The sequence below is a fragment of the Lucilia cuprina genome, chromosome 4 (genome assembly GCF_022045245.1).
Source record: "Lucilia cuprina isolate Lc7/37 chromosome 4, ASM2204524v1, whole genome shotgun sequence".
In the NCBI taxonomy this organism is placed as follows: domain Eukaryota; kingdom Metazoa; phylum Arthropoda; class Insecta; order Diptera; family Calliphoridae; genus Lucilia; species Lucilia cuprina.
In genome coordinates, this window is record NC_060952.1 from 1,310,860 (window position 1) to 1,324,834 (window position 13,975).

General features: G+C 29.1%; 1 protein-coding gene across 1 annotated transcript; it reads right to left on the minus strand.

Moving 5' to 3' along the window:
• Positions 1-79: 79 nt before the first annotated feature.
• On the minus strand, positions 80-11,606 carry LOC111690608 (DNA-binding protein RFX2). Its single transcript, XM_046949592.1, has 9 exons — positions 10,802-11,606; positions 6,229-6,313; positions 5,305-5,512; positions 5,066-5,245; positions 4,070-4,543; positions 3,713-4,012; positions 3,340-3,654; positions 2,085-2,453; positions 80-1,947 (listed from the first exon to the last, which is right to left on the minus strand). The coding sequence occupies exons 1-9, from the start codon at positions 11,439-11,441 to the stop codon at positions 1,849-1,851; spliced, it is 2,670 nt and encodes an 889-aa protein (XP_046805548.1). The 5' UTR covers positions 11,442-11,606; the 3' UTR covers positions 80-1,848.
• Between the last annotated feature and the right edge of the window lie 2,369 nt (positions 11,607-13,975).

Consider the following 13,975-nt stretch of genomic DNA (forward strand, 5'->3'; position numbering starts at 1 on the left):
CTCAAAATATTCAATATAAATTATTAAATATCCTCAAAATATTCAATATAAATTATTAAATATCCTCATGTGTTATTAATGTTCGAATATAAATCTTGTAAAAAAATTTCGTTTTTATAGCAAAATAGTTATCATTTTATTTAGTTTTTTTGTCTCTCCTGTAAACTTTTCAAGTGTTGTTACGCCCTTTTGCATTTCAGGTGACGATATAAAACATATAACATTAAAAAATGGTGTTTTTCACACACAGAAATCACAATTAAACGCAACAAAAAAAGTCAAACAATAATTTTGACAGTTTTGTTTTTGTTATTTTCTCTTGTTTTACATACGCCAAATTTGGATGTTTTTTGAACATTTGTACTTCATGCACAATTTTGACGTATTGATTGTGTCCGTTTTTATTTAAATACATACAGTAAACAAGCGCTATCAGTTACAGTTCGTTGCCAGGGTGCACTCGCAAGGTGAATTCAATTCAACAGCAGATCACTCATTTTTTTATTTGAGGTAGACTTAACTGTCAAAGTACTACAATTAGAGTTGGCACATTCCATAAAAATATGTGCATCTCATCTAGGGATAATTTAATTATATTCTTAGGACACTGTTTTTCAAAATTTTTTTTCATATTTTTCTTTCAATGTTGGTGAAACTTAAAACTTAATATTTTGATTTTAAAAACTATTATAGCTTTAAAATAAAAAAACGAAACGCGTGGTGTATAACTTGCATCTTATAAAACGCAAAAGGTTTGAAAATCGTGAAACGACTTCGACGTTATTATTGGACGGCTTATTACTATTTTCTTTCGATATATGTATATACAAAATTTAAATTTCTAAAATTTATTATTAATATTGTATATTGTGTATTAATATTGTATTATTAATATGTATCCTATACCCGATCAAATACTATCGATGAAATACTTTTCTTAACATTCTATTGAAGTAAACATGAGATACGAAAAACTTGGCACTTGCAAAACTTGGGAACTGAATATTTGAAGTAAGTACAATTTTAGATAATATTTTAAAACAAAACTATTTTTCAACAGCAATTTTAATACACTTAATAATTATGAGAAAACAATATTTTAGGGATTTAACATATGTATGTATGTGTGACATTGTTTAATGTTATTTTTTTAATTGACAAATTAAAACCTTTTTTATTCTAATATGCCATTTTTTCAGAATTTTGATTCTAAAAATTAAATATTTGGCCGATTTGATATTTCAAAATCTAGAATAACACGTGAATAAACAAACATACATAATTTATTATATATTTTAAACTTTTTCAACAAGACATTTCTCCAACTTTTTGTTCGAAAGGCTAAAAGGCCTCTACATATATTTTGCACACAAATATTAAAATTTTCTACAATCTCATGCATTAAGGCCCAACTGCAATGTGCATAAGCTTACGTAAGGGAATGTCAACACCGAGAAAAGTTGGTCAAATGCTTAAGGAAAAACGAAGAAACTTAACTTAAGTACATTATAGTTTGTCAAATAAATTGTATATTTTAAGGTGACTTAAGCTGTATTATACTTAGGCTTTTTTTGCACTTAAAATATTTTACCTATTTTGCAATATGTTTTCCATTTTTCTCTCCAATACCATCAATGATATTTTATGAAAAATATATATCAATAATCGTTTAATGTTAATGATCGTACGTTAGTCGATGTGTATGTAATATATGGAATATACGTTTACAATTTTATTTTCTTAAGTTACTATGTCTACATATCTATGTATATGATTTGTACGAAAACAAATTATTTTGGTGGTTTACGTTTTCTAGGACCTGTTGTACATACTACGAGTATGTTTGACTCATTCGTGTTTCATGCGTTTAGGTCCGCGCTCATTGACAACATTATCAGCAGCAATGTATTCTAATTGATAGCCAAAATCGAATTCCATTTCCTTCTGCTACAATCGAAAATGTAAATAAGATACATGCATATTAAAACAATTGTTGAACAGACTACAATAGCTCACAGAAATGTGCAATTCTTTTTTACATTCGTACATACATGTATGTATGTAAGTAGTTTTTAAAAATTTACCTTTAAATCACAAATAACTGCAATGGCAGTTTTCTGATGCGCTTCTGCGATTTTATGTTCCACCAAATAAAACATATATTCATCATAGAGTAGACGAATAAGGTGAAAACTACCAAAGCTCGATGCCGATCGCAATGTCAAATCCCGAATTATCATTGAACTATAAAAACTCCATTTCAGGAGAAATTGCCGAGCTGCTTTTGCATATCCAGGTTTTCCGCAATAATCTTGTAAAGCTGATTCTACAACGACCTGTAACCAGGCAGCCCACTGCTCCAAAGAACTCTGTTGTTGCAATGCAGATTTAAAATCGTTTTCTAATCGCTGCACAATTGCTGGTTCACATTGACACACCCAGGCGGCTTGTTCCTATAATGGATTTATGTTTAAATAAAATTTTATATTTCCAATAAAATCAACAGCTTTGAAATTCCATATAAATTATATTATGAAATGCAACTTTTATAAACGGAAACGATTTCCAGATACAAATACAAATTAAAGAAATGTAAAATCATATCAATTATAAACCTTGCAAAACTAATAATTTTCCGCTAAAAAATAAAAAAGGAATATTTTATTGGAGATTCCTACTCGGAAAGGTAATATATAAAGTGCTGTATACATTTAAAAATTGCGACTACTTGGCACATGCGTGTAAAGAGCATATATCTAGAACGAATCAAAATTTATGGAAAAATATTTTCGCAACATGGTTTAATGTAATGCAAGTTATAGAGCATGTTGTTATTAAGATCATAAAGATGATTCAATTCTTAATTTTATTTTATGGACAAGTTTTATTTTGTTATTGGACACTTTGAAACGCGATATTAGAAAACAAAAAATGCAAAACTTTGATAACAAATTTCTTACTTTAAAATACCTTAAGACATTAGGAACATTAGTTTTAGAATAATTATCGAAGAATGCATTTGTTTTTAATAATACCGATTATATAAATGTCCATTGGAAAATGTGTAATGCCAAAAAACCATATGGGGCATATGTATCACATTCGTGGATAAAGGGTTATACAAATTTCTTCATTGTTTCGGAACAAATAAATATGTGTGCACTCATATTTAATTTTTAAACGTTGAAACTTTTATGCAATTATTTTTTTCAATTTATCTGAACATTGTGAAAGTCTACGCGATTTAAATCACTTAACATTTATGTTCTTTGACCACTGTTCTGTACATATATAACTTTTAAACGTTGATACTTTTATGCAATTATTTTTTCAATTTACCTGAACATTGTGAAAGTCTACGCGATTTAAATCGCTTAACATTTGTGTTATTTGACCACTGTTTTGGAGAACTGCTCGAGCTGCTTGTGCCAAATGATTGAGAGATGTATAGCGACGAAGTGTTTGACAAAACGCTGAAACAGCTGATGATTTTATTTGAACCATACGCTCCGGTACTCCAATCATTGATTCACATAACCAAATTTCCATATTTTTAGCAAAATTGCGTATGGCTTGAGTCAAAGTATTTGGAATGGATCTTAGCACATCTGGTATAATAACATCAACTATATTCTGATAAAATTGATAGTCAATCTGAAAACAAATTGATATTAGTGAACAATAAATATCGATTGGCTGTTAATAAAACTACCTCACGCACGAACTTCTGAACGCCTGAACAGTGGCACATTAAATATAATTTTGTTTTAGTTAAGTATTTTTCCTCTTCAGCACACTCATCCATGTTACTGTTTTCACGCCAAAAATCTCGCCAAATAAATTCAATAGTATTAAATTCTAAGTTTAAAACAGCGTCCAAAAAACTCTCGCAATGCTCTCGGTACATTGAGCGAAATGTTTCGACATCTGCTTGAGTTAGCTCACTATCAAAAGTGTTGTCTAGTTCAATCGAAGGAAATGTAGGTATCGCTCCAACACCATCACCAAGAAACTAAAAGGAGACAATTGATATACATATACATTGTGATAGTATTCCATTTTTACTTACTTGACCACAAGCTTCGTGTGTTTCCGATTTAAACGTTTGCTGTTTTTTGTTATAACGACTACTATGCAAGATGTTACTTGTATTGGGATTTGATCCACTGGAATGTAATGCACTAGATGTCCCTGCAATTGGACTTGAACTGCAAGGTGTCATTGCATTTTGACTCTGGTTATGAGCCATGTGAACAGTATTTGGTATTTGAGTTTGAAATGCTGGCTTTTCGTCAAGAATTTGATTAAGCATTGACTCTGGTTTGATGCGAATTCCGTAATAATGATACTTTGAATTTCCACGAGTACCAAGTCGTCGAGTTCTAAGGCCCGAAAATACTGATCGTATCAGTTTTCCAAAACTGGCTGCGTTTACAGGTTCAATTTTACTCTCGTTGCAATGTTGTATGTAGTGGTTATACAAAGTTGATCGTGGCAAACTTACACCTTCTGCTGTTTCGTAATTTCGTGACAGCCACTTAATCTATAAAATATACATATATATGTATATTGTTTAATTTACTTAGGTAATTCTTAATTAAGATTTAAATGAAATTTATTTAAGATTTTATTGTAAGATGTACTTGTTGTTGTTTTTATAAGAAATATAAGAAAACCAAAAAATAAATGAATAAATAAAAAATAGTACAAGGTCTGTTTCTCTAAATGCGATAGAACGTTTCCTTCAACTGACGTTTATTTGTTGTTTTCAATATAAATATACGAATGCAACAGGTCCAAAGTGCACTGAAGTGTTCACCTACTGCATAGAGCATAAAAATATTCATGAAAACATTTTAAAACATTAAACAGAATCGGAAAACTTCTTTTGGAATAACTATAACTATTTGGCATTTAAATTTCCAAATGTATTGATTTAACTCCGAATCTGAATTCCATTCAATAAAAATATTAATACGTACATATGTAGTGCGTATGAATGTAGAAGTATAACTGTATTTAAAACTATAATCAATTCTGAAATTTATTGTGGATATTTACTTACAGTCGCTGACGCTATTTTGTTGGTATTTCCTAAAGTGTTATGGTCGTGATCAGGAGAGACATTACCTCCAGCTGAGCTACTTCCACCCTGTATATTAACACTTCCGATATTTACGGAGTTTGTATTTGATGATGATGGGGTTTGAGGTGTACTATGAGAATCTTGTATAAATGCAACTTCCTAAAAAAACAAAGTGAAAAAAATTAAAAAAAAGTTTAACAATTAATGTGTTTACTTGCCGTTAAACTATGTGGAGAATCTCTGCTATGAGATTGTGAGGACGTATTTAACAGTAGACTTTCTTCTACAGGTACAATATATGGTAATGAGGATGCATGTGACGATGTATTTAATGGTATAGTTGATGAGTAATTTGTGGCTGATGCTGTGGAATAATAAGATTGTCCTCCAGCTTGATAATCTCCAATAGGACAAAAAGGATAGGCCCTAAAAAGTATAATGTTGAATATATTTTTGATCTTAAACGATAATTATAATTTCAAATAATTGTCAAACTTTATTAAATCTTACTCGAATATAGCTAACTCTTGGTTATTATGAACGAAATTTCTAGTCCCTAAGATTATTAATCTTTTTAATACGCTTATTAAACTTTTTAATACAAACAAATTTGATAATTTTTTAAGAAATGCTTATATTCTGAAATAAGCAATTCGATCAAACGTTTTATTGGTACTTTATGAATAATGAAGCAGGATATATTACATTATAGGAAGTTATCTTGGGTCACAGGATGAAAATTCAAGTAAGAATATCCTTTAAAGTTGAAAATTTGTTCCAAAATCATTCCTAGAATAGGGACCTTGTTTTAAACGGTTTCGCATTATAAAATTGTTCATCTATTTTTATTTACAAAATAAGATCATATCGGTACCATTACCATTTACATTTTTTGTTCGAGTCAGCACTTTTTTGTATTGTATTTATTTAAATAAAATAAGAAAATAAATTTAAAATTTTAACTTTTCTTCATGCATTTTAAAATAGTTTTAAATAATTTTTAAAATGGTTTATCAAAGTTTTATTTATAAACAATATTGATTCATTATGAAAAGTTAAATATCACTTTTCACAAAAAAGATGTAACTGACAAAAAAAAATTTTACATTATATTTAAAAATATTAACTTATTTTTAACTTACATCTGAGACTGACTTGAATTACTATGATACAACTCAGTGTCCACGTATTGAACTTGATAATTTTGACCTCCATCTTGGTTTGAAACTGAAAAAAAAAATAGAATAGTGTATCACATATTAATAATGTGCATATTTAAATAAGCGACACAAATTTTTTCAAAAGGATATTTCATTTTATTTAAGTCTCTGGTTTTGTTTTTTGATTTTTTATCTTTTGCCAATTTTATTTTTACCAAAATAATAAAATTTCGTGTAAATATATGACCAAATCACAATTACGCTTCTAAAAATATATCTTGTAAAAGTTTACCTTTTGTGTTGAACGTTCGTGAGCCGACCAGTTTTTATTTATTTATTTATTTATTTTTTTTGAGTATAATAATTAAAAAAACGTGGTTTTATAATAGTAAAAAAAAAATTGTTTGACAGGCCGCCCTTCTCAAGAATCGTTCTTTGGTTTGTAAAACTATGTCATACAGATAATTGGGCTGATATGATAACTGGTGTCGCAACGGCTCACTAGTTTTTACCCAAATTTTGCCAATTCCTTTACATACAATTGAATTTATTTCATTTTAAATATATATAAGAGGCTTTTCCAAAATTACTCGGTGCTAGTGGATTTAAAGTCGAATTCTTTATATTTATATTTTTATAATATACATATGTTTATATAAGTTCATATATATAAGTTTATATACATACAGTAAATCAACTAAGTTTTTTGCCTACCTTTTTTAAGAGAATTTAGATTTTTGTTCATAAGTAAAATTGGAAAAAAACATGTAAAAAGTAAATTTATGTTTTCCAATTAAAAATAGAGATTGTGTAAAATGGGAAAACCAAGAAAAAAATATTAAAATACAAATTTTGGTGCATTTGTTGTTGCATTTTATAATTCTTCATCAGAATTTGCATGTCAAATATTTTGCATATTGAGAATTTCGGTTAATTTCGTTGGGTTTTTCAAATTATGTTTTAATTCCTTTTTGGAATTTATTGTTTTATTGTTAAAAGGAAGAGTGTTAAGTATTTTTCAATTGCGATTTGCAAAAATCATATCCTCATTGGGTGAAAATGTGATGTTATTTGCCTTAAAATGTTTAAAGGATATTAATGAGGCAATTTCGATATAAAAAATTAGTTTAGATTTCTAAAACAAGTGTAAATCAATAAAATATAATTATGAAATGTTTAATCAATAACATTAAAAAATATAAAATAGAGTAATAGATGAAATGATCCAAAGAATTATTAGAAAAAAAGCGCAAAGGGAGGCGACTTGTATCCAAGGAAAACTATTGGACTCCTGATTTATCTTTTTCAAAATCTATATAGAATGTAAAGTGAACTGTCGTGTAGTACAGGAAAAATACCTAATATAGATATAGATATTTTAAAATAGAGGTGGTTATCATACCGTAACGTCAACAAAAGCAATATTTTTCACCTAATACATACACTTATATATATTTAGAACCCAAATCAAGAATAACTATCCAGATCCAAATACGCCTACTGTATCTTACTACTGTATCTTATTCATAAAATAACGAATTTAAAATATGAGGTTGAAAATCAAGATTTTAGCATTTAATAGTTCTATAGTGGTATATGGTGATGTCCCCATACTTAGAGTGGCTAGGATTGTACTTAGTGTTAGATTTATTGAATAAGAATCAATATTATACAATTCTAAATAAAATTTACACAATACTCCCCAAATAGTTGGAGTTTCCGTAATGTAGTTTTTGTTTATCAACACAAAATGACCAAAAACCCGGATTATTTTTATTATAATATATAGATTTATACCTCACAAAACATTTTTTCTAGGTCCGAATCCATTGAATATCTAATATATCATGTATCTAATTCAAAATTACTTATTATTTTCGAAATTTAATGAAAGAAACGATAGATTTCATGTTAAGTCAAATATTGATAAATTCTGATAGGTATATAGGATAATAAATCGGTTAAAAAATGTCCAAAGTTAGTCGTTCCACTACTAAAATATCTGAAAATTGTTATATTAATATATAGAAGTAATAAAAGTATAAAATATTATAAAATAATGCAGCAATATTAAAAAAAAATGAACAAAAAACCTAAAAAGCAAAATACTTTATTGACCCAAAAAAATAACAATACGTTCACATTTTTTCAAAAATCTCGTTAATTAATATAACGATTTTACTTTTTATGGTAGAAAATTAAAGTATAAGATATTCTTTAAAAAATACAACAAACAAATTGCTTTGTTTTGCTAAAAAAATAATTGTTCAGATAAAATTTTTTCTTAAAATTTATAAAATTTTACATAGGCAAATTACTTAATTGATTCACTGTATATATATGTACATACATACATACATACATACATACATACATACATACATATAAAATTTCAATGTATTTTGTTGTTTTTCTGACTGTATTTGACTAAAAACTGCAAAACTGTTTAGTACTGGAACAGACATATATATTATAAATATTTTTTTTTTTTTGTTGAATAAAATTTTTTCTTATCTAGAGAAAATTGTCTTTCCAATAAGCTATAAAACATTAATAACGATGAATAAATAACAACGAATAATATTTTACTCAATATTAAATTTTTCATTCCATTTCCGGCTCACGCTCCTATTTTCCGATATGACTGAAATTTTATGTCATTATGTTTTATACAGCTATAAAAAAATTAAACCCATCTGGACAAAATTTTTGGACATTTCTTATTTACACATGTATTATTTTACATATTGGTTAAATAATCATATACGGACACCACTATATGATAAAAGGTCAGTTTTGCACTTTTTTAGTTGTAGGCCCCCAAAAAACGTTATCTTCGCAAAAAGTTTTTTTTTTTTTATTTTCCTTGTTTAGGTCTATAAGTGGCAAACCGTTTAAAATTTAAGAAAACAATGTACCTAAGATCTTAATAAACAACTTTTATGAACTTCCTAGAAATGATAGGTAACTCGAAAATGTGAAAAGATTCCTAAATTTTTTTAATTTCGTTTGTTTTTTCTTTACTTCAACATTAGAGTGTCCTAACTTTTTGGGAGGAATACCTCTAAAACGATGCATTTCAATGAACCAAACACGGGAAAAATAAGAAACAATTTTTTTGAAGAGGTCCTCAGTTCCCTACCTGCGATTGCAAATCTTGATTTCAGTACAATATGTTTAAAATTTTTTTCGAATTGGGTGTCAAAATTCCGCAATTTTAAGCTTGTCGCGGGAAAAATAATTAAAATGGGTTTCAGTGTATTTCTGGTCCGCAAAACGACTTTGATTGTATTATAGGGGGCATACAAAATTCAAAAATTCTGAAATGGACTAAACTAACTACCAAACAATTTTTGGAAAATTTTTCTGTATCAGCTAAAAATTACGACAATTTCGATAAAAAAGCGAAAACAAATGGAAAATTTTTCTGTATCAGCTAAAAATTACGACAATTTTGACATTCATTTCGATAAAAAAGCGAAAACAAAATGCCTCTCCAACCCACTAAAAATCAGTTTGTGAACCAAAAATATTCTACAAAATTTTTAAAAATATTTTTCCCGTAAACAGCTCAAAATTACGTAATTTTCGAGATCCATTTCAAAAAAATCGAAAGTGTTTTATTTTTCAAAAATTATACCGAGGTCAGGATTTTCAATCTCTGGTATGAAACTGCGGACTATTCCAAAAATATATGTTTTATTTTTCTTGTTTTCAGTACATAAATACACATCGATTGAGTTGTTTTACATGAAAAAATTTCGATTTGAATGTCCAGGTCCATCAACATTATAAACATAATACTAATATTTTTTTTATTATTTTTTGTAATAGGCGTTGAAGTAAAGAAAAAACAAAGGAAATTAAAAAAATTTCAGGAAACTTTTCACTTTTGCGACATATTTATCATTCCTAGGAAGTTTATATGTTCTAGGAAGTTGTTTATTTAGTTGATTGTTTTCTTAAATTTTGAACGGTTTGCTACTTGAAGACCTGAACAAGGAAAAAAATAAAAAAATGGCGATTCTGATCATGAAGATAACGTTTTTTTTATATGCTCCTATGCTCATAAATTTGGTTCTTTGTGATAAGAGCAACAACATTTTTTCAGATAGTAAATCAAAATTCCGAACGGTTTGCATGAGAAAATGATCACTTTTTCCAAAAATGACTCTTTGGGGGCCTATAACTAAAAAATTGAATGACTTTAGGCTTTTTTAGTCTTTTATTATATAGTGGTGTCCGTATATGGTTATTTTTTGTTTTCGTGTTGCACTGTGTTATATTAAATCACTTTTTAAATTTTTTATTGTTGTTAATATATTTTTATTATTTTGTTCTTTATTATTTGTTCTTTCACGTAAACAGTATTTTTGTAGAAGAATTGATTTGTTAATTATCGAGGCAAAATTGTAAATAATACTAAAATGCTAAACTAGATCAATAATATTTGAATACTGCATGTAAAGAAGAAATGATTTGAACTGTATCCAAAGTAGGAGTAAAAACTATTTACAATGTAAATTGTGGAAAGGAAAAATGAAATATTACATACCACCACAATATGATAAATTGTTGTGACGTCGATACATTGTTGATGCTGTCGCCGATAGAGTTGGTGGAATTGGTGATAAAATTGCAGATGATGAAAATGAAGTAGCAGTAGCGGGTGGGATTGAAGGGATAGGAGGAGGTGAATGTGTCAAGTGAGATGATGGAGATGCTGCAGCTACAGCAGAACAACTTGAAGATACGCTGGCAACGACTGTCTGATGATGATACTGGTGGTACAAACGATGGGCTAAAGAATTTTGTTTGTTAGGGGATTGTGTTTGTTGTTGTTGCTGCTGAGTGGATGGTGAAACGGACAGCACTGGCGAAGATAACTGTTGTTGCTGCTGCTGTTGATTCACCAATTGCTGTTGATGCAGGTGTACCTGCCGATGTTGGTGGTGATGTTGGTAATGATGGTGGTGGTGATGATGATGATGGTGATGTGGATGCGGTGTCAATGCCTGATACGTTTGTTGAAGTAAATGTTGATGTTGCTGAGGCCGTTGGTTTTGATGACCACTTTTAGCACGAGCACTACAACAACACTTTTCCAAAATATGATTAAAATTTGTTGACGGATTTAAATGCTGCAAGTGGTGATGTAAATGCTGCTGTTGATCCAAAGTCAGTCGTGAATGCATTCGTTTGATTTTAATAAAAACTTTTAAATTTTATAACATTTAGCTGGAGAAGAAGAATTTACGTCTTTTACTTCCAAAAATTGACACTCCACGCATTACCACGTTTACTACAGGAAAACGTTAAGGTAATCAAAACAAGACACAAATCACAAAAAATTCACAAATGTGTAAGTAGACGACAAGTAACCGAAAAAAGAGACCGATTGAAAACCCGTCCAAACGATGACTAACCGAGCAACGGATTCAAATAGAGAATGTTTCTATGTGTCCGTCTATCAAGGACACACAATTGTGATGTCTGTCTTTCAACAATTTCACTGACTGACTGTGTTCTTATAGCAACTCGGTGTTGCTATTTTTTAGCGCACGGGAGCAAAAGTGAAGCTGTTCTAAGCAACACAGTATAAAAGTAAAAGTGAACGAGACCGGAAGGATATTAAATAAGTATATGTATTGCGGATAGTATTGGTTACGTGGGTGCCTGGACTTGTGTGTATGTATTGGCAACAAAATAAATCCGTAAAAGAAAAGGCAAGGATAGATACCAAAAGCACTTGCTAAATATTTGTAGCTAAGCAACTGCAGCGCGTAAAATATTTGACGCACGTCTGCAGCGAATGGTCGAATTACAACTGAAAATAAAATTTAACTTTATCCCGGTAAAATGCCTCAACTAATAGACAATGAAATAAAACTTTGACAAGGATGATATTGGTGATGACGACGATGATAATGATGTTTATGAATCAAAAAGGGGATGGTTGTTATGATACTTACGTGTGAATACTTTATTTTTACACAACATAAGTAAGTGTGTGAGTATAGCAACACACTAACACACATAAACACATACAAGAACTGTTGCCACAACCACCATTATCCTCCGTCAATATTTACACGTTATCCGAAAAGCTTTCAACTACATCCCCCACCAAGGTTAGGTACAAATTTATAAAACAACAAATAATAATTACTTGTTTTACAACGAATTATTCTAATTTATTTATAATAATTTATTTTTATTTTGCTTCTACTTACATTTCATATACATATGTACGTTTTAACATTTCCGTTTTCTTAAACATCGATACATGTGCATAAGTATGTGTATGTGTGTATGCATGGGTGAATATTTGTATCACCACCCACCAAAATCCTCCACCACTCACTGCTGCTTATAGTCATCGCAACACAACCAGACAATTTTTTCAATTCAAACTCCGTTGAACGCACCATTTTAACAATAGTCGGGAGTTAAGCAACCAATCACCAAGGAAGCTCAGCACACAAGCACCTCCCCCACGAAAAGTGAGATGGATAAAACTGCGGGTGGCAAAGATTTGCAGTTGTTGCCTTATAAGCAACCATTATAATTTTCTTTTTCACTCTATTTCGTTGACAAGTGTTTCAGTGATTCACCCCAGTTGTGAAAATCGGCATTATGTATATGTTTAAGTGTTCTATAGTATTTAGTTACTAAATCCGCATTTAAATCTGTACAAATGTGCCAAAGACAAGTATCATAACTCAAAAATTGCTGTTTTTAAATAAAACCTTCATGGTTTTTATGTTAATTACATAATTTAGAGTAATCAATCCTATATCTAAAATTTAAATTTTTTTCATAGGAAAAATGTTGGAACCTGTTCTTTTAGAATGAATGCAAACAGATCTACTTCAAATTCTTAAACAACTTTGGTACTAGTTGTGGCGTTATTAAATCCGGAACCCCTGCTCGGAATATTGTTGGGGTTCTTAAATAATTCTAAGTAGCTTTCAAGGAACTAGTTCTTTGGAACTAGTTATAGATTACTACACTAGTTCAATGGAACTTATTCCACTTCCGAAGCATGTTTTTGGAATCAATTGACAAAAATAAAATAAAAACAGAAATTTTTAAAATTTCTCGAAAACGTTTGTATGTATGTATGTATGTATGTATATATGTATGTATGTATGTATGTATGTATGTATGTATGAATGTATGTATGTATGTATGTATGTATGTATGTATGTATGTATGAATGAATGTATGTATGCATGCATGCATGTATGTATGTATGTATGTATGTATGTATGTATGTATGTATGTATGTATGTATGTTTGTTTATCTGTATAAGTATTATTAATAAAAATTAATATATCGTAATTACACCAGCCCCTCGTGTATAATTGATATCTCAACCATGTCGAATAGTACATGCGCAAATTGACGACTACAACTTTATATTGGCATTAAAAATATAAATATTTTCATATGTACATACAACACAATTGGTGTTATACTTTCGACTATCATAGTAAAATATTCAAAATAATAATTATAATTTTCTTTTTTTTTTTAATATTTTAAACTTTCTTCTTATTTACGGTAACATCTATAGATATCAAGATTCTCACTGCAGCTCCTGATTATTTTTGTTAGTATTTTTTTATTAGTATTTTTATATTTTTTACTTTTTTCCAAATGTTTTACTTTTAAAAAAGATGTACACTTTTTATAGGAATAACTCTTAATGTAGTGAACAATAGA